This window comes from Schistocerca cancellata, chromosome 4 (assembly GCF_023864275.1).
Source record: "Schistocerca cancellata isolate TAMUIC-IGC-003103 chromosome 4, iqSchCanc2.1, whole genome shotgun sequence".
Classification (NCBI taxonomy): Eukaryota; Metazoa; Arthropoda; class Insecta; order Orthoptera; family Acrididae; genus Schistocerca; species Schistocerca cancellata.
The window spans coordinates 724,914,352-724,937,312 of NC_064629.1; the positions used below are offsets into that span (position 1 = coordinate 724,914,352).

Below are 22,961 nucleotides of genomic sequence, written 5' to 3' on the forward strand. Positions count from 1 at the left end.
CAATCTGCAGCAAGTCTGATTATTAAAAGAACAATTTAAGAACAGGACCAACATAATGGGGAAATGACCTGCTCATACATATAGATATTTTGGCCCTATGCCCCATCATGAACCCCAGTATGACAGAAGTCAACAAATTCTCACACTTGATGAAAGGAGTCACAGAAGACATTTGCCAATATCTTCTGGTAAAGTATGTCACGACAGAAGAATTCACCAAGTGGTGCCAGCAAATTGAGAAAATGCTACAAAGAAGAACTGGATGAAAGAAATATGGTCAGTTGCAGAATGTGGTTTCTGTGACAGTTGTGGAAGACCACCACGAATTCACCTCTCTCATATGCCAGATAGGAAGACAAGGGATACAGTAGTGTATGCAGTCACAGTAACAAGAGACAGCAGCCATCCATGTGGGTCCCATGCATTAGGAGGTAAAAGGGAATGTTAAAGAAGGGTGTATTGATCTTTAGCACCAATCTCTGCCACTAGTCAAACACTCCAAGAATGGACTTGACCAACTCAGACTTATGCAACAACCATCAAATGACAATGCAACATCTGATCACTGCAGATATGACCAACTCCACTGACAAGTACTGCATCCCATGGAAGAACAGACATTTGGAGGACAGAGGACATCATGTCAATATGTTTTCCTCATGGATGTGCTGGACACATTGTCCACTACTGCAGAGATGGAAGACAAGTGCTTTATCACTATTACATGGCAATACACCAACCATCACAACAGTCTTCTCCATGCCAGTCATAGTTGACCTGTGGGACAAAGCCCATTGCCATGCCCTGGATGTGGTCACTCCCAATACATTGCAGCATTTTCCCATTGCCATACAGAGCTACCAGCCACATGTGTAGCCACCAACTTCAGGAAATCTAAGTAAGGTGACCACCTGTGAAGGTGAGACTGCCAGAGATGCAAATCCTCCATGGACAATAGTCACCAAGATGTCAGGAAATCTCATTGATGTCATCACTGATGACCAGCCTATCCAGGCACCTGCTGATTCAGGAACTTCTTTTCTTGTAATGTCAGGCAATTATCACAGTAGCTAAAGAAGATGAAAGCAATTGTGCTGAAGGTCACAAATGGGAAATATGTCCAGCTAAAAATAAATGTAAATGTCATGCGACTAGGGCCTCCCGTCGGGTAGACCATTCGCCAGGTGCAAGTCTTTTGATTTGATGCCACTTCAGTGACTTGCATGTCGATGAGGATTAAATGATGATGATTACGACAACACCCAGTCCTTGAGCGGAGAAAATCTCTGACCCAGCCTGGAATCGAACCCAGGCCTTTAGGATTGACATTCTGTCACGCTGACCACTCTGCTACCAGGGGCAGACATATGTCCAGCTGACAGTAAAACATATTGCAAGAATAATTATCAATGACAGAACACAACCATTTAAATTTGTCATTCCAATAGAAAGTAGTCACAATGTTATTCTCGGATGGGACTTCTTGCAGGCACCATAAGCAGTCATAGACTGTGGAGGATGAGAGCTCCAAACTGATGAAGGAATTCCAATAAGCACACGCAACAAAAATTGCTCTAGCTAGCTGTTTATCCTAAAGACGTTATCCAGCCATCATCAATTAGACAAGTGGTCATTTGAGATGCTCAGTTAAACTGTGAAGCTTTTGTCAATTGCACAAAGGTACTCAGGCTCACAAAAGAAAGTGACAATTATAAGCATTGTTAGGTGGTCTTAGAAAACTGTGAATCACCAGTTGCCACAAGCAGCCAGAACTCATCTCTAAAGGTATGTGTGAAGGGACAGCCAAATCAATCCATGAAGGACAGCTTAGTGTCATCAACAAAGAATCATTCTCTGCCACCATTAGAGATAATGCAGGGGGAGAAAGCTTCAATCAAACTGCCCATAGGAAATAGCCTGACTGAGGAACAATGTTGGTGAGTGATAGCCATTCTGTGTAAATTTTCAGATGCTCTCAAATCCAGAGTGCAGAAAAGGTAGACCAAGCCATCCAAGGTATGACACTTTATCAGCACTGGGGATCATACACCAATTAGCCAGTGGTCATATAGAGTGCTGCCTGCTGAATGAATAATACAGGAACAAGTGTAGAAGATGCTAAAAGATGACATCATTAAATCTCCAGAGGGCTACTAGTCTTCTCCTGTGGTCCTTGTGAAAAAGAAGCATAGCACATGACATTTCTGAATCGACTATGACAACTAAACAAAATGAAGAAGAAAGAAATCTATCCATTGTCACGCATTGATGACACCCTAGACTGCTTGAAAGAAGCAAAATATTTCTAAACTATGGACGTGCAGGCAGGCTATAGAACTGACATTGATGAGGCTGACTCAGAAAAGACTGTCTTTATAATTTATGACAGACTCTGTGAGTTTAAGGTTATACAATTTGAAATGTGCAATGCTCCAACCACCTATGAACGTATGGTGGACATCCTCTTTAATACCTTAATTGGAAAATATGTCTTTGCTATCTAGACAACATTGTTGTTTTTTCAAGAAATTTGAAGAACATCTAAGCTGCCTGCCAACCATGTCAAAGTGCACTCAGGCTGCAGGCCTCTGTACGAATCCAAAAATATGTCTCCTAACTTCCTAACTGCCCAAGAAATAAAAATCTTGGGGAAGCAAGAGAACGGCGGTGGAGGTTTTTTGACTCTTCAGCACACTCATGATGTGAGAAGTTTCCTCGGTATGTACTCATAGTACTAGCAGTTCATAACTGATTTGCATAATAAGACACATCACTTGTAAGAGCTACTGAAGGTAGATGCCAAATTTGCTTGGAACAATGTATGAGAAACATCTTTCATTGTCCTTAAGAAGGTGCTAACACCTTCTCCAGTCCTAGCATTGTATGACAAGAACACCAAGATGGAACTTGACACTGGCACTAGCAGTTGTGAATAGGTGCAGTTGTAGTGCAAATTCAGGAAGGTGCTGAAAAAATGATAGTTAACATTTCCAGATTACCCTTAAAATCCAAAATGATTTTACAACTGAGAAAGAGTACCATGCAGTTGTGTGGGGTAACAACAAGTTGCAGCTCTATTTATTTGGTAAACCATTCATCTTTGTGATGCACACCTTTCTCTATGCAGGTTGACTAACCTAAATGATCCATCAGTTTGTCAGGTGAGATGGACACTGAGGCTTCAGTGTATACAGTGGTATACAAAGATGGATGCAAACACAAGATCATGACTGCCTTTCAAGGAATCCTTTGCTGGAACACAGAAGTGTGAATGGAATCTCAGTCATCACTGGATTAAATGGTACTGCTGCCCAACAGAGGGAAGATCCAGCTGTGCTGAAAACCACAGAAGCCTTGAAAAAGGAGGAACCAACCAAAGGAGAATTCCAATTAATAAACAGAGCATTGTATAAGAGGAAATATGATCCATTGGGGCAGAAATTGTTGCTCGTCATCCCAGCTTCTACAGCCAGCTATCCTGAAGCATTTCAATGTTACTCCAACATCTCACAGAATGCTTTAATAAGATGTTGGCTGGTACACTCTTGGTGTATCTTGGTGTCAGATAGAGAGGTAGGGATACAGTACTTCCTGTATTGACATTAACATACACCACAGCAAAGCAAGACACTACATGATTCACACCATTCTTTCTGCTCCATGGTTGTGAAGCCGAAACGACAATGGATACACTGTTCCTGTTTTAACCAGGTAATACTGAGGATGAATATGTGAAACACCTTATCATCAGCACCAAAGAAGCAAGGCAGATAGCTGGTTTAAGGAACCTAGACATGTAGGAGGAAGACTGAGAGTACTATAATGTAAAGCACCAGCCAGTCAGATGCAGCCCACGAGACTGGGTATGGATTTTTACACCAGTGCAGAAAGTAAGACTTCCACAAAAGTTACTAAAGTGCTACTTTTGGCCATATCGTATCCTTCGTTGCTCGTTGGATGCCACATATGAAGTCAAGGATTATGATTCTTCATCAAGACGACAAAAGGACACAGACATTATTCACGTCCTCTGCATAGAGACCCAGTTGAGAATCACTAAGCTTCTATGGAATGGGCTACCTTCTATGCTCACAGTAGTGAAGACAATATAACAGCATGACTAGAACACAAGGACCCACCAGTGCCACTACATAGAGAACCATTGACAAGATTTAGGCCAAGAGCACTATAGTTGGCTCCAATGACAACATCTGAAACAGTGGGTTGCTGTTTCTCCAGGAGACTGATCAATGCTATGAGCTGTGGTGCATGAAGTGTGAAATAATAGTTACCATTGCTGGTTTATGTGCTGCAGTTCACCAATTCAAGCCTGTTACTTAAAATTTATCTTTTCTTGACGTATGTTGTGTTTGTAATGTTTGTATATTATGGAATATTTAATCGTTGCATAAAGAGCAGCATTCTGGAGTATTTGATGTTTGTATGAAGAGATGCAATCTTCATCCAGGAGTGCAGTTCTGTTCTGACTGTATGTTGGTTTCAGTTATAAATGTGCTTTCAGTGTTAAGTGTTGTACTTCATTGATGACCTGCCTGCAGATTTGGACCCAATTGTGATTTGAGATGAAAATATTTATTTGCAGTGAACTGGGTACTTTACTTGTGATACTTAACTCATTTTTATTTGTTTCCTGTCTCTAGTTTCTCTTGTCATTTTTTCTCTGCACTTACATTCAAATGCAGAATAAATAATCCAGTCTTTTAACTTCACACTATCTACGCTGTTTTTTGAAATCCTAGCAGATACTTGACACCACGCAGAGTGGGTAACCTATATTCACCAAACCCAGGTGAAGATGGGAATTCAAATACACACAGGCCTACATCTGGCTGGAGCTGGTGTCGTTTGCCCTGGGCTCGAGGCAATACAACCAACCAAAATACCAGGTAATTTCTGTTATGTAAGGCATCAAAATAAATAATTCAGGTTTTCGGGTTGTAAAATTCCTGCTTTAATAAAGTAAAATTATATATGTGTGCTAAAGTATTTTCAGTCACTGGTGATTTTGAAAATATATTTCACTGAGAACAAATAGGATTTCTCTTTTTAAACTGATCTGTCACTGTCAGATCAACAAATAAACTCATTTCTATGAAAGAGAACATCATCCGTAAAGTAGCAAATGAAGCTCTGTGGTCTTCAGGTTGTTATATGTTGTTTTGAGGGGGGTTGGGGTTGTTGGGGGAAGAAGACCAAACAGCGAGTTCATTGGTCTCATTGGAGTAGGAAAGGACAGGGAAGGATTTCAGCCATGCCCTTTCAAAGGAACCATCCTGGCATTTGCCTGGAGTGATTCAGGGAAATCATAAAAACCTAAATCTGGCTGGCCGGACGTGGGGTTGAACCTTCGTCCTCCCAGATGCGGGTCCAATGTGCTAACCATTGCGCCACCCCACTTGGTTTGTAGTTTTGAAAATCCCGTTCTGCAGAGTAACACTTATTTTGGAATTCTACTAATCTGGTATGAGCACAAAAAATGTTTGCTCGTAGTCCTTCTCATGTCCACACTGAAATTATTAAATAGAAAAACCCTTTCAGCAGCATCCATTCATAATTGCAGTAGCATAGGCAACTTACAATTCAATTATTGATTATCTAACAATAGAAGTACTTGATTACATCTCAACAACAGTGATATAAGTAGAATAATTCACAACCATTCATTTTTACATATCTTTTGTATGTAAAATGTTAGAATAATCCAAACGTGAGATTTTTCTGAACTAACAGAACATTTCATATGGTATTAATAAGAGAATGATAAAAATTCATTTGGCTTAAATATAATTCATTTAACTCTGTTTTTATTTAAATTTTCAGAGAAAGCAGTCAAAATTACCGGAATACCACTAGCAGTCCAGACAGTCAATATGGTTTCAGCAGCCGTCCAAATCCAGACATGCATAACAACCAGGGAGAGAGGAGAGTTGGTGTTGCATCTGTACAAGTGGAGAGTTACGGCCCAGGTTACTACATGTGGGGACCACCACCGCCATACTCAAACCATAGTAGTCCAGCTCATCGTGAACCTATCCTTGGTGTGCTCCTACATTCTAGTTCTATGAGCCCACCATGTGTCAGTCATGTTCACAGACACTGTCATGTACAAGGCCAGTTTCTTGGAGAGCAGAACTGCTTTGGCAATTCACATCTCCAGGCAGCAGGCTCCAATGACACAAATGTGGAAGAAGTTAGGAAAAATGTGCTTACTGAAAATTATACAAATGCAGATGAATCAAAATTACCTGCTTCAGCTGACAGTAGCAGTGAAAATACTAAAAATTCATCAGTTAGTAGAGAAAGAGTAAGTAACACACTCCCAGTATGAAAAGAAAAGAAGAGGATAGATATTTCATCTGTGAAATCAGTTGCTAACATACCATTTTCTGTTGATCAAAAGAAACAGCACACATCTCCAACTCATGTTGTTGCTATTAATACAACATCCAGTTTCCCACGAAACAGTATACAAGTATTATTTGGTCAACAACGTCAGATAACAGAAGCATACCGCAGTCAAAGTATGTCTGAAAAAAGAGCATTAAATGATTTTAATGTTGCTGATAAATTGACTCCACATCGTTTGGAAACGACTGATGGTCATTCAGAGCCAGAGGATGATGGAAGACTGCCAAATCACTGCTCACTACAAATGCGAGGTGTGGCAAGTTCAGCTTTTACTGTACATGAAGCTCCACATGGAAATGGAAATGAACCAACTGAATCTGAGGTTTATTTTGCTGATGTTTCTTCTTGCTGTAATGTGTCTGTTCACAATGATGGGCCAGATTCATCTTTCTATGATGAAGCTTCAGCTCCACAGAAACAAAATGTTACAACTTCTTCAGCAGAAGAGCCTATTGTTCCCAAACCAGAAGTATTACACCAAGTATCACAGTGTTTTGCCACATCAGATAAAAGTCATCATCTTAATATGAAGCAAACAGCCATACAGCAAAGAAGCAGTGTCACAACAAAGCATGTTAATTTAAAAAATACTTCAGAAAATGAATTGGCGTTATCAGAAAGTGCTAATCAATATCATAACAAGTGCAAGCATGAAATTATTGATTCTGAATGTAAAAATTCAACAGCTGATATTTTTAATCATCAGAAACATACTTTATCAAACAGTTGCTTTCATTTTATATTAACAAGACAGAGGAGCCTGTCAAAAGATAATTTGTCTGTGGGCAAGCAGGAAGCATCACATCATAATAATTTATTGTGCAATAAGCAACATATTGAACCAAAATCTCATGATGATTATGACACTTCACAAAATATCCAACAGTCAGCCATGTCACTTTCAGACTGTGAAGCTGGTGTTACTTCTCATGTACCAGATAATAATGAAAATTGTTATACATGTCAGGTAACACACTCTCTGCCACAATGTGACAATTTTGTAGCAACAACCAATTACAATCACAATTCAGTATACTGTAACAATGATGTTGTCATAGGAGATACCATTACAAGCCCAGAGCCCTCATCAGTTCTAAGAATACCCAACGATGAAGTATTAGTGAGCAACAAGAATAACCAGGATGAAACTCCTTGCATCTCAGCAGTGCTGCAGCTGAGTAAACTTCACATACATCAGCAAAGGAACAGTATTCATAAAGCTAACAGTGAGCCTCTAGACAGCTTTCCCTTACTACAAAGAAATAAACATTTTCTGGCTCCTGATGCACAGTATGAAACAATCCCTGAACAGCCACTGCAAATAGCCAAACCCCAGCTTTTACACACTCATAGGCATCACAAAAATTTTATTACAGTACATGACACCTTTAATGGAAATAATGTGGTAAACGCTACAGGGAGACTTAATGCATCCCACTGCACAAACTTTAACTCCCCATCATCATCATCTCCTAGTGACAGATGTTTAAATTTTTTGGTCCCTACAGTGACTAATGTGGATAGCTCCATGAGACTGTCAAATAATCCAAACAACATCAACAGTAGTAGGAGCTTCATAGAAGGATTGTATCAAGCAAATGCCAGTACTGAGGAAGAATCTGAGTCACAGACACAGCAAACTTCGACCTGCTACAGTGATGCTACTTTGGACTCTGGATGCCATAGTGGATCTGAATTTGCTGCCAGTCACCAGAGTGGCAGCACAAGAGGAAGAAACCATAGTTCTAGATCAGAATGTGGAGGAGAAGTAATGGGTGTTGTCACAGTTTGTTCAGTTAATGTATAAAAGTACAAGAAGAGGAGCAGCTGTTTGGGTCAAAAACATCCAGCTGAATAAATTGTATATAAGACTAAAATGCAGATTTCTTTCAGTCATGAAATGATTCTTCCTAGCACATCAAAACTGAGATACAGATTCTAAAACTGTAACATACTCTATATTTCTGTGAGTCAGCTCAGTTTTTGTTCAGTGTATCATTTGTTGTTACATATCACATTGATATTTTTGCTGCAGCTGTGTTGTTTCTATGTTGAAGCAAACAGGAGGATAATTCAGATGCCATTTTAAGTACAAAAATGCAAAAAAAAAAAAAAAAGAAATATCTACACATGTTAAAAATTGTGTATTACATACTGTGTAAAAATGAGTATTTTTTAATGTTTTAAACAAAAGAATTTCTTATTGTTACCTCTATTTTGTTATTTACATGTGAATTTTTTTTCATTCGCGTCATTGTAGTGTAGGAAGAAACAAACCTACATTAATCTGGTGAGTACATTTAGTAGAAGATCTATCAGTTATGTCTTGACTTGAGTTTTTCAGCAATGGGTCTTCAAATATATGAAACACTACCTAACACAAATTTATGTGACAATGTTTATCCTGCACTTATTCATAAATTATGACTATAGAAGTCTGTCAGAAGTTATGTATATCTGTAAAGATTCATGATATTTTTAGTGTTGTAAAAAACACTGAAAATTGTCAAAGTTCTTAATGACAAAAATAGTACTAGCAAATGCCAACTAAGACTGTTCTCTCATCTAAGTTCTTATACTGTATTACCAATCCCTGTAACACTTATGAGCAGTCAGATTTGTCTGATTTTACATGACATAACAGATTTTTTGTGGAGCAGCCTGGCAACAACAGTGACTGTGAGAAAATGCAATGAATAGTAGATTGTTGTCTCTAGCTGGACAAACACATAAAAAATTGTCAGGTTTGAAATGAAAGGGCTTGCAGAATAGCAATAACACTAGCAATAAATAAAAAAATAAAGAGCCAAGATAATATAGGCCTGCAATTAAATATGAGAACATCACAATGTATCAAGGAGCTTAATAAATAGACTAAATGAACATTTAAATAATTGTAGGATTAGTGGGATGTATAGTGATTGTTGCTATGGTGAGTACTAAGAATAATAAAACAGTACAGTAAGAGGATTAGGGTTTAAAATCCTACTGACAATGATCTTGTCAGAGATGGAGGACAAGCTTAGCTTAGGCAAGGATTGGTAAGTAAATCTGGATGTGCAAATGAAGATTTAATTGCCATCCTCCAAAATATGAGTCCAGTGTCTTATCACTGAACCTCCTCACTTAATGAAACAGTACAGGGGAATGGCTGAAGGTGTACAGGTAAGGCAACAAACATGAATGTGAACTAAGATGTAGTAGAAAAGCACCAAGGATTATCTGAAGCTGGTGTGGCATGAGGAGAGAGGATGAGGTGGATATAGGAGATGGGATAGACTCAAGTATAGAACAGGGGCTAGTGGAGACTGAGTTCAGGAGGATGATGGGAATGCAACTTACACTAAGCAATATATTTCACAATTTGATGTTCCAGTTGATCCTTGGGCACTGTATAGTGGTAGCCATTCATATGGGTAAATGGTCAAGAAATTAGCTTTTCATATCAATCAAGAGTTTGAAAAGCTAAGCAAATAACCTACAAATGTCTTGTGTTACTGTGAACTTCATTGAAAATGACAAGTATTTATCTTACACACTAACAGTGAAGCAGAAATATATAATTTTGGCAATTGAAAACTGATCTTACAAGGTCTGTTCAAAAAATTCTGGGACTTTGTCCACAAAATTTTTCTACACTTACCTTTTAGTTATTGTGCATGGTCTCCTTTGAAATACTCTCCTCCACAATTGGTACACCACTCCCAATGCCATTTCCACTTTTAGAAGCGGTCTTGGTACGCCTCTTGCTGGATCATGTGAAGCGCCATCTGCATAGGGTTTTCTGCTTTGGAAATAGAAAAAAACATCTGCAGAGACCAGGTCTGGAGAATATGGAGTATGAGGCAGCAGCATAATTTTTTTTTATTTTTTATTTTTTTTATGCAATAGTCATGCACCAACATGGATGAATGTGCAGGTGCATTATCATGATGGAAGAGTCATGAACTGTCTTGCCATATTTCAGGCCATGTCCTTTTCACATTTTCTTGTAGGTATCACAACACCTCCCAATAGTATCATTGATTAACAGTTTGTCCTTGTGGCATGAACTCGTGATGAACCAATCCTTCAAAGTCAAAGAAAACTATCCTGAATAAGGGTCATCTTTAACTTCTGTCTGGCCATTTTTAAACTGTGTGAACCAATCCTATCACCAAGTGTGGCTTAAGCACTCATCAATGTAGGCTTCCTGCATGCATCGTTTGGGGTGTCTTTGTAAAAGTTTAATTGAGTTTCACGGAAAATTTATTGCAGATGCATTGCTCCTCGAACTCTGCCATCTCGAAATTCGCAAACTGTGTGACACAACATTCTGCTCAATACAGCACTGCATGATAACTGACTTACAACAATGAAACTTCTGGTGGTTACACATCAAATACAGGTGTGTGCAGGGATGCCAACCGCATTTTGCTCCAACATGCCACTGGAGCGAAATTACGAATGTTCTGAAATTTTTTTAACAGACCTCGTGCTTAGCAGTGACAAATTTGAAAAGTACAGTGAACACAGAAAACTTTAACACATGGAGAAAGGTCACACACTTACTTGTTCAATTGTGGTAAAAAGCAATATTCAATACTTGGTTGACATTGTTGACTGCGTTCAGGGTGCTCAACATTATGAAAGTTATGAACTTCTGTTCAGTGCTTGCTGAGGAAACAGTATGCAAGCATATCCATTGCAAATTTCCTGGACAATTTGCACTCTATCTGGCATTTGAACTTGTAGTAAGTATTTGCTAGAAGGTATACACAGGGTGTTACAAAAAGGTACAGCCAAACTTTCAGGAAACATTCCTCACACACAAAGAAAGAAAATATGTTATGTGGACATGTGTCCAGAAACACTTACTTTCCATGTTAGAGCTCATTTTATTACTTCTCTTCAAATCACATTAATCATGGAATGAAAACACACAGCAACAGAGTGTACCAGGGTGACTTCAAACACTTTGTTACAGGAAATGTTCAAAATGTTCTCCATTAGCAAGGATACATGCATCCACCCTCTGTCTCATGGAATCCCTGACGCGCTGATGCAGCCCTGGAGAATGGCGTATTGTATCACAGCCATCCACAATACGAGCACGAAGAGTCTCTACATTTGGTACCGGGGTTGTGTAGACAAGAGCTTTCAAATGCCCCCATAAATGAAAGTCAAGAGGGTTGAGGTCAGGAGAGCGTGGAGGCCATGGAATTGGTCCGCCTCTACCAATCCATCGGTCACCGAATCTGTTGTTGAGAAGCGTACGAACACTTCGACTGAAATGTGCAGGAGCTCCATCGTGCGTGAACCACATGTCGTGTCGTACTTGTAAAGGCACATGTTCTAGCGGCACAAGTAGAGTATCCTGTATGAAATCATGATAATGTGCTCCATTGAGCATAGGTGGAATGAAACTAAAATGAGCTCTAACATGGAAATTAAGCGTTTCCGGACACATGTCCACATAACATCTTTTCTTTATTTGTGTGTGAGGAATGTTTTCTGAAAGTTTGGCAGTACCTTTTTGTAACACCCTGTATCCATTCTCATTAGTGGCCTTGCTGCAGTGGTAATACTGGTTCCTGTCACGTCACTGAAGTTAACTGCTGTTGGGTTTGACTAGCACTTGGATGGGTGACCATCCAGGTCTGCTGAGCGCTGTTGGTGAGAGGGGTGCAGTCAGCCCCTGTGAGCCAGTTGAGGTGTTGCTTGATTAAGAGAAAGCAGCACTGGTCATTAAAACTGAAAATGGCCAGGAAAATGGTTTGCTGAACACATGCTCCTCCAGATCAGCATCCAGTGATGTCTATTGGCCTAGGATGGCATGGCAGTAGGTTTGTACCATGGGGCCTTCTGAGACCTGTTTGCACAGAAAGAGAGAGAGATGTAGACATTCTCAGAGGATTTCTATAAAACTATTCCAAACATGGTCATTGATTAGTAAATTTAGTGGTTTTTCTATCATATTCAACAGTGACAAAGTTCAGAACATGGTGAAGACAGCGTAGCTATTTATGTTTGTAAGCACTGAAGTATCAGTGGTGATGCACAAGTTTGGCTCAGAACAGCAGAACTATGGAAAGCACGCTACCAACATGAGTGGTAGTTGATAGCAAAAAGGCAGAAGCTAAATGGTCATAACAGAAGTTGAGAATCCAAAGTGAAATCCATAATGTGAACAAATGAGAGCCAAGCTATATACATATATCTTAATTTTACATATTTACAGCTTCATACACAAGGACTTAAGTGTGTATCAGAGGCTTGAAGCAGCCTTCTTTCTGTGTGCAAAGTGTCATAAACCCCACATATCATGCTTAGTTAGTTAGTTAGTTAGTAACATGTTCCATAGATCATTTAGACAATTCTTTTACAAAAATTATGTGGAAAAAGTCAGTTTACACTTTACAAGATATGCATACACAATTAGTGTTAAATTTAATGTACACATTATTTTTTTGTCTTACAACTACACTTTAAAATATTATATGTGGACACAGGAGACACACGCACGCACGCACACACACACACACACACACACACACACACACACACACACATAGTGCGGGATTTTTGACTGTACACACTTGTACCTCTGAAGAAAAAAATCAGAACTGTAGATTTTGAACTGTGGTACAAAAGAACTTTCACTGTGGTTGAAGTGATATAAAACATATGTAGTACTCACCTTTTTAAAATGCTCAGAAAAGCACTAAAATAGCGTTTTAAGAAGTATAAAATTAAAAAAAAGAACCTTGGAAGATCACAGTATCGCAACCTACCCCCCCACCCCCCCACCCCCCCCCCCTCCTCTCTCCACAAATCAAGCATTATTTGTGTTGAAACCCTGTAGGACCACACAAAGCATTTTGTCTCATTTGTTGTCCACTATGTCCCTTGTTTCTTTGGAACTTCAGTCTCTGACCTAACATTCAACTTACATATCTTACCTCTGTATATGTTTCTGTCTTCAATATCTATAGTATTGATTTGCACTTTTTCTAGTGATGTTTAACTTCTGTGATCCTTGGTATTGTTGACTTGACACCATGTATGTAAGCCAGAATTCTGTTGGTGAGTCTTGTTGGTGGTAGCCTGCTAATGTGCCTGTAGAACTTTAACCTTCTTTTTCTGACATCTGCTGCTACTGCTAGGTTTGACATCTTCTCTGTGGTTTTCCTAGAATGTAATCTGTACCCCTCTTCTGTCAGCTTTGGGATGAGAATTTTCCTCCTGATTTTGCGTTCTTCCTTCAGTATGCTTCCCACATAATTTTTCATAAGGGAAATCACTTCCATACAGTATTTCAGGCTTGATGACTGTGTTGCAGTGTGTGACCTTTGTTTGAATAGACATGCATTTCTTTTACATATGTCTCACACTTTGCAGTTAGCTCTCTTAATATTTTTAGTCAAGTTTTCTGTGAGATCTTTTCTCCTCCTGTAGATTTGAGAATTTCATATAGATATTTGAAATGTGTAACTCTGTTTATCTTGCCATACTTTGCATCTAATTTTTGTATGTTTAATTTTGAGTAGAAGAATTCAGACTTCTGAAAAGAGATTTGTAAGCCAACTTTTTCTGGACATTCTTTTCATATTTCTATTTGTTTGGTTGCTATTGCTTCATAATTCAAGAGTATGAAGTTCCATCAGTGACACATGCATGTTTGTTTTTTAGAATTTTTATATTTCTCTTAATTTCTGTGAAGGATGTTGGTGCTACTTCTAGCTGCTTAAAGTTTTGTGGAATGATATTTTTAATATATTCTCTTGCTTCTTAAAGTAAACCATTTAATCCTATTTTTGCTGCTACATTTAAAAAAGTGACTGTTACAAGTGCTTGCTACTTTTGAATTATCAGTTACAACATTATCATTTAGTGTAATTGTTATGGTATCTTGTACACTGACTGGCTGTTCTGCCTCCCATTTGACAATATCCCACATAGTTTTAACCTTATTATCTACTTTGTTAATTCCTATCAGGACACAGATTTCTTGACGTTTTAATGACTTTCTTTAAAATATTATAATATTTTTCCCTAGTATGCAGGTAATGTCAGATTTTGACTTATTTTGGCCTTTATATAAATTTCCCTCTTCCCTTTACATGAGTTTTTAGTTCCCTTAGTTATCCTTGGATTGCATGGTTTCTTTTATGAATCTTCTGGTAACGTTTTAGAAAAGCAACTTTCAAATATTTACACAAATTTACTGTGGAATAAATTGAATTTATCATTAGCATCTCTTATATGTATACCCTATCCCATACCACCTCTTTTAACTTACTCTTAAAAGATTGTACAGTTCTCATAAATAAGCCTCACTGCTTTTTATGAACCTGCCTCAGATTTTTAAGTTGCTGTATTGTTTAGTTCCATTACATCAGCATCATGATCAGATAGTATATTAATAAATGGGTACACATTAACTGTTTCAACCTGAGCACTGTCTACAAAAATGTTATCAATCAATTTCCTATTATCTTGTAGAAAACTAGTTGGAAAATTGACTACTGGAATTAGATTGAAACACCCTAATAATAATTCCGGTTCATTTTTCTGGTCTACATCTTTTGAGAAATCTGCAGTGCAATCATCACAAACTACTAACTGGTACTTCTTGTCTGACAGGTAGCTCGACAATGCATCTAGATTTCATATAAACAGCTGAAAGTTTCCTAGAGGGGATCTCTAGACTGTTACAATTATCAGAGAGATATTCTGCAATAGCAAATCACAAGCACGTGCTTCTACATTCTGATCAACACAAAAATTATTTGTTTCAAGATTTTCGACTTTGTGTCCAACTTTAACATATGTTGCAGCTCCTCCTTTTTTTATAATAACTCTACACAAAAAGGATGTTAGTCTATAAATGCTGATATTGAACTTCTCCATCCCTGTGAATACTTGGTGTTCAGAGAATTTAGAATTTTTGACATCTTGTAGGCATACAAGAAGCTCATGAACCTTGTTTTCCAACTCCCTAATATTCTGATCAAACAAATTAATTTTCTTTTTCTGGAAACTTTAACAAATATTATGGCCCAGTTCTGCTCAAATTTCTTTCAGTACTGTCTGTCTGTGGCCAGAATCTGACCTAAGAAATGTGCCCCTTTGACTCCAGTTATAACAGGGATTTTGTCTTGAGTGCCCCACAAAAGAACATTTGAAAGTCTTTAGCTTTGAAACAAATAATATTTCTTGCCATCTCATCTAAGTAGATATAACTGTCATGTGATATTAAATCACTCCTCCCTTAAATTAGAACATAGGATTGATGTTGCCTGGGGTTTTGCCAGGACCACTGGGGAATGGTATGGCTGACACAGACCCTCAGCCTCATGATCTAGTGGGAATTCAGTGTCTGGACAGGTCAGCTGCAGTGAGGATGGTGGTGGTACTGCTGGTCAGTCTACACAGGTTGTGCTGCATTGCTAGGGCTTGTTTCCATCAGAGTGAGTAGTTAGAGTTGCTATGATGACAGATCAGGAACTACCTTCATTGGTGAGTATCTCTACTCTGTATAGGCCTTAGAAAACATTCCTGATTGCATGGCCCTATGGTGTAATGCCACTATGGCCAGTGCAGAGACTAGGGTGAGGATAGGGGCAAGGCTGACCCATGCTAGCTAGTGGGACTGGAGCTGGGGTCATAATATGGGTTTCCAAGTCTTTTACAGTCCTAAACAGGAGTGGGGTTTGTATCAAAGCTGTTTTGTTGTTAGATCAGCTGATCATATTCAGTGGCCATCTCAAAAACATGGCACTTACTGTGGCCAATGATTATGCCTTGTCCCCAGATGGGATTCCAACTGAAGATGCAGGCCCATTTGCAGGATGTGTTTGACCACCCCTGCTGAATGCCTATTTTGTGGAGTTTGTTCAGAGAGTAAGCAGTTGGGGCCAAACATGATATAAATTACGATTATGACATATCATTATTGTACTCAGGTCACTACAGAACATATTTTGAGCTGCCCTCCCCCCCCCCCCCCTTCCCCTCCCCCCTCCCCACACACACACACCAAATATAGATATATATCATAGTAGTTAATTTTGGCCAAAAAAAGTCTGCAATTTTTTCACATTTTGTAGCACTGACGGATTTTTAGTGGTGTCTGTGTGCTCCACCCTGGGGATAAGCCCATTCTTACTCAAAAGATGTCCTAGGTACTTTATGTTTACCTTTAAGAAGCTTCATTTGTTGAGATGGCAACACAATCAATTTTGTGTGAAGTGCATATTCTTGCAATAATAATCTACCAGAGCTGCTTCTTTTGTGTTTTATTGACTGCTACTGGTTTTGAGCAATGGTTCCTTATCAAGCAGTGCTTTATACAAATTTAAATGTTATTTTTCAGATATGATCTACTTTTGTTTTGTCACATTTGTGCATGGTTACAAGCACAAATATGCCAAAACAAAAGCAGATAATATTTGAAAAATAGAATTTTAGTTTGTATAATGTAATGTCTGAGAATGAGCCAACTCTCAAAACCAGTAGCAGTGAACAAAATATAAAAAGCAGCTCTGGTGGATTAATGTTGCAATAGTACACATTTCATACAATTTTTTGAAGTTGCAGAACACCATGCATGAGAAATATACCATCTACTTTCTGGTAGGTGGGCAAACAAGACTTATGGATTTTCCATGTATTGTTCTAAAGTAGGCCATGTTACAATCATATCTTCAAGGTAATTAACATGGTTTAGGCAACAGTGAATCAATTCTTTGGGAAATCTCTGAAAAATCATTTTACATTTCAGAAGGCATATTCAACACCTGTTTTTACCTTGTTTCTGTGTCCAAGGCAATCTGTAAATATATGTCAGTGAGATCAGTCTCCAAAAATTCTGGCCTTCATATAACTTCATCAGCAGGTCTTCAAGTCACAAAATCAGATGCTCATCTTTATTAAACTGAGTTAGTTAGTTAGCTCATTTTAACAATTCTTTTATAGGAATGAATGTGGAATGAGTCAGTTTACAGGGTGTGTGTACATTATCAGTTTTAACATTAATGAACATATTATTTGTCAGGCCTTCTCATGCAACTACAATAAATATAAGGATTGTAGTGGGGGATACAAATGGTCAACTTCAGTTTATTAGGAGAATTTTAGGAAAGTGTGGGTCACCTGTAAAGAAGACTGCATATAAACATTAGTGTGACCCCTTCCTGAGTACTGCTTGAGTATTTAGGATCTCCACCAGGTCAGATTAAAGGAAAACATTGAAGCAATTGAGAGACATACTGCTAGATGTGTTACCTGTAGGTTCGATAAACATGCAAGTGTTGCACAGATGCTTTGATAATTCAAACGGGATTCCCTGGAGGGAAGGTGACATTGTTTTTGAGGAATGCTGTTGACAAAATTTGAAGCTGACTACAGAATGATTCTATTGCCGCCAACATAAATTTTGCATTAGGACCACAAAGATGTGATAAGAGAAATTAGGGCTTTTATGGAGGCGTATAGACAGTGGATTTTCCCTTCACTCTATTCATGAGTGAAAGAAGAAAGGAACTTCCTAGTAGTCATACAGGATACCTTCCATGATGCACCATATGATGGCATGTGGAATACATATGTAAATGTAGATGTAGATGTAAAAAAAAAAGAAAAGTTTTTCCTTATCTTTTTTTCCCCCCTTGTTGCTGCCCTAAAATCTCCATCTATTCTAATAGACCCATACAGTTTTTTGATTATGACCATTTTTGTTATGGTACCTACTGACTGATCAACATAAGTATAATGGAACTTAGCTCATGCAATCTACCTTAGTTTTAACTGTTCCCTGCATTGCAAATTGTACTGGACATGCATGCTAAGTATACAACTGTTTAGCTGATTTCAGTGGAATACTTGCTTAAAATTTTTTTTTGCACATCCTGCTCTGGGTGTAAACAATTATTAATATTCTGCGCAAGACTTTTCTAGGTTGCTAAATTGAATGGGAGATAGCTCTAATGATACTGATCATCAATTTAGTAAAAATGACCAACTCAAAATATTAGCTGTCACTAGCAAGTTAACTACATGAAGTATTTGTATTCTAGTAGCAAAATGCATAAATACTTTATGAGTCATTGTGGCCATTTTAATGCACTCAAAAACTGAAATTAGTCTTGACCACCATATGTAATTTATTCTGCCTTATGCATTTTGGCCTTACACCATTCTATAAGGCTCTACAAGAGAAATACATGAAAAGGTATCAGTAAAAATGCATTGGTAAAATTACATAGAATGTACATTGTAAATATGGAGAAGCAAACACACAGTGAAAACCATTGATAAAGTACACATCGTAAAAAGCTAAGGAAGCTAAATCTCACAAAAATGCAGGGTGTCTCAAACGTTTTGGGTCAAACCAAAAGAGGTTATATTGGGTCCACAACTGATTATACTGAATTAGGGAACCAAGTCAGAAACATATTTTTATTGTATTATGGACATACACAGCACACATCATGTAACAACAATGCAGCTCATAGTGATTGTTGAAATTGACGAACACTGGTCTCAACAAATGCATGGTAATGGTGCATGAAGTTCTGCTGCACTATCTCAAAGATCCCTGGTGCCTGTTGGACCAGGAGGCAGGCATCTTGGACACTGGGAAGCAGGTCTTCAACCATTTCTGTAGGGGTTTCATACTCCAACACCTTGATGTAACATCAGAGGAGAAAGTTCAGAGGTGTGACATCTGGCAATCACACTGGCCATGGGACAGGACCTTCCCTCATAATCTAACGATGACTGTACATGTTAATGGCTGGGGCACCATTGTGTTGAAACTGCATCCTTTCATGGACAACAAGGGGTAAAGTCTCCAAGCAGTGGAAGCACATCTCACAGGAGCACATAATGTGGACCATTCAAATGGGAAGGCAGCAAATAATGTCATGTTAGGTGATCTTGGGGAATGTCCACCCATACAATGACAGAGAGTCATTGCTGGTGGCCACCAGTATGGATGGTCTGGGGATTGTCCTCACCCCAGAAATGGCTGTTGCGACTGTTAAAAACACCATCATGGGTGAATGAGGTCTCATCCATGAACAAACAAACTGTATGATGTTTGGCACTACAGTGGATAATCCATTCACAGACATGAATGCAGTGCTCAAAACCCATTGATCCCAGTGCTTGCACATGCTCTTTTTGATAGGAGTGTAATACCTGTTCCACCAGTACTCTCTACACTGTTTCCTTTGAAGTGTGCATTTCATTGGCAGGTTGATGGGTACTTATTGCTGGATGGTTGGCCACATGATCCAACACCATCTCCTCAAAGCCTGGAGTTTGGACAGCACTCTGTGCTGTGAAAAATCCTGTCTCTTGTAAGTTGGTATCCAAAGAGATAAACATCTTCCAGTTGGGATGGTGCCTGTTGGAAAAGCATTCTCTGTACATTTGAGCTGCTTTAAGGACACTACATCCTGCTGCACCATACACTAAATACATGTCTGCTAACTCTCGTGATGTATAACATTCCATTTTTGACTACATGTTATGCACTGCACACAGTAACACACCTCACCATGGGCACATCACAAGCTGTGTGATGCAATGGACAGCTGACATGAGGGATATGGTGTGTGTGCAGCACAGGTTAATGTGCTGGTGCAATGCATGCAGTTACCACATGACATATATGCTATGGGCTAAATTGAGTGCAGTATATCTATCTGGTGATCAGGGGTGTATGCTGTTTATTATATGCTGCCTGTTCCAGTGTACAACAGACACCTGAGATACAAGAGCGCAACAGAACTGCATGGGCCATTGCAGTATGTGCATTGAGACTGGCAGTTGTCACTTTGAACAATAACTATGAGCTAAGTTGTTGTTATGTGTTGTACATTGTGTGTGTCCATAACACAATAAATATGCATTTGGTGCCATTGGCTTCCTATCTCAATACAATCAGTTGTGAACCCACTATCAACTGTTTGATTTGGAACCAAAAGGTTTGAGACAGAATGTATATACAATACTTTCATATGTAAAATGTAAAGTGAAGTTGTCAAACATGGATACAGAGTGTCTGGTCTACTTTACATGATGGCATTTGAGTGTAAACTGACTAACTGTACATGCCAAAGTATTGGGTAAAGAAGGTCACTAGAGGATGGTACTATTCAGCAGTTATGAAAGTCATATTGTTTTAAAATACAGAAATACTGATACAATCAATTCATATTATATAGTATTTATATACATTACATTTCATGTACTTTTATAATTTTTTTAACTGTGTGTTTGTGTCTTCCATTTTTGTGATAAACATTTTATGTAATTGTACCAATGTTTCTTCACTGATGCCTTTAAGAATGGCACAAGTCTGAAACATGTAAGGCAGAATAAAATAAACATGGTGGTCAAGTCTAATATCAATTTTTGAGTTAGTATTCTACCTACATGCTTACACCTTTCTTTTATATTGATATAGCCCATTAGTGGAATTTCTTGACACTTGTAGGTGACTGTCTGTTGCTGAGATTGCAGTAGTGACAGGGAGCTGCTGCATCAGTATCCTAGTTAATCAGGGACACAGCTGCTTGTGTTACAGCTTGGAACTCTACCTCATATTTATTAACAATCACCTTGATCACTATGTTAGTTGGAGCTCTGTTGACTGCTGATATTAATGTGGCAATGCACACAATCATGTTACACTGTTTTGTGTACACTACCTAACTATGCACATGTTGGCCAAGTGGCCAGACATGTGACAGATAAAGCACTCTGCATCCCATTTAGCCAATGACTTCTCTTGTGTTTGTTGTAGAAGTCAGGACATTACTACAGTAACTTATGAGTATCTGAAAGTGATAACATTGCATGAGCCATGTCTTTCATATGCTGCTTGTGCTGGAGACTGATGACACATTATAATTTATGCTCTTGTCTTTGAATATCTACCAATACTGTGGCTTAACATGATTTGCCAACTACCTTACTTTTTAATTTAGGCTTTTTCACAGGGATGCAGCAAAATTGTAGGCTTGTGTTGGTATCCCCTGACAATAATTATGACTTTTGCATGTCATCAGATGCGCTGCTAATTATCAGATTTGGCCACAAAAAGTTTGCTGAACAGAAGAAGTAATGTTGAACACTCATACTATTTGTAAAACTTCACAGAGAGGTGGTCTAATGTTTTTGGAGAGTAAGCACTCAACTTCATTAATAAAACACATTGCATGATTCACATGAAAAATTATTCTGTCTGAATAAAGCCTGAAGTTCAGTGACTCATGCTGTGTAAGATTTACCCAGTTACTTGATACACTGATTAAATTTTATAGTTGTGGCTATGCCATGAGTTTTCTTACTATACAGGCTAGAAAGTGTATCATAAGTTTCAGAAATTTATAGATTGCTAGGCTCAGCAAACAGCTGTAATTTTTTAATTAATTCATATATTTTACTACCTGAAGAAACAAAGGGTAAGAAATACTTCACAACTTACATGAATTTAGTTGATACAGATAAACTTCCCGCATTTCTTCTGCTTGGTAAAAATTGTCATCAGACACCTGTTGTGGTGATACTGACATCAGTTTGTTGCAGAATTATGGAACATGTTTTATGTTCATGTATTACAACATGCCCAGAGAACAAAAATCTCCTCTATAAAAGTCATCATGTATTCCACAAAGGAGACCTTGAGAAGCTCAACTCCTTATTTTTATCCATAGATCCAGAACACCGTAGACAATAGTGTCCAGCTTGATTCAATGTTACTTGAGTTCAGGGAGGCATTTGATGCAGATCCGCACTGTTGTTTGGTGAACAGAATATGACATTATCACATACTGGACCAGGCATGTGGTGTATTTAGAACTTCCTTGCAGATACAACTCATCACATGATTCTTAATGGCACAAAACTGACACATGTAAAGGTAATTTCAGGAGCATCCAAAGAAGTGTGATAGGTCCATTCTGTATACGATATATGTAAATGATCAAGTGGTTAACATCAGAAGCTCAATGAGGTTGTTTGCAGACCATGAATTTGTCCACAGATAAGTACCAGATCCAGAAGACTACGGAAACACAGGAAGACCTGCAGAGAATCAATGATCGATGCAGGGATTGACAGTTGGTCTTGTGAGAGTTTAAAACAGTGAAGGTGGTCATTGTGCAAGACACAACTTGCCTGCATAACAGAGTTAAAAGAAAATTATCTTGTGTCATGTAGAATAATCACTGACCAGTATATGTGACCTTGGTCAGGCCTTATATACTGAGAAGAATAAGGCATTGTATGTAATAAAGCTAGTACCCCAATGAAGTGTGATAGGGCTGCTACTGTCTACAACATGTATTAATGATCTCATGGACAACATTATAGGCTCTGTGAGGCTATTCATAGATAATACTGTTATCTAAAGGAGGATTGCAATGTCATAAGACTGTAGCAAAATGCAGAAAGACCTGCAGAGAATTGACATTTGATGTAAGGCTGACAGTTGACACGAAACATAAATAAATGTAATGTATTGTGCATAAATAAAT

At 38.4% G+C, this 22,961-nt stretch overlaps 1 protein-coding gene across 1 annotated transcript in view; it reads left to right on the plus strand.

The window, feature by feature from the left end:
• LOC126183563 (uncharacterized) overlaps positions 1–8,549 on the plus strand; it is a 51,384-nt gene extending 42,835 nt beyond the window's left edge. The window contains exons 6-7 of the mRNA XM_049925641.1: positions 4,764–4,907; positions 5,842–8,549. Coding sequence (XP_049781598.1) covers positions 4,764–4,907; positions 5,842–6,349 — 652 coding nt within the window. The 3' untranslated portion in view covers positions 6,350–8,549. The remainder of the gene's footprint in view (positions 1–4,763; positions 4,908–5,841) is intronic.
• The last annotated feature ends 14,412 nt before the right edge of the window (positions 8,550–22,961 follow it).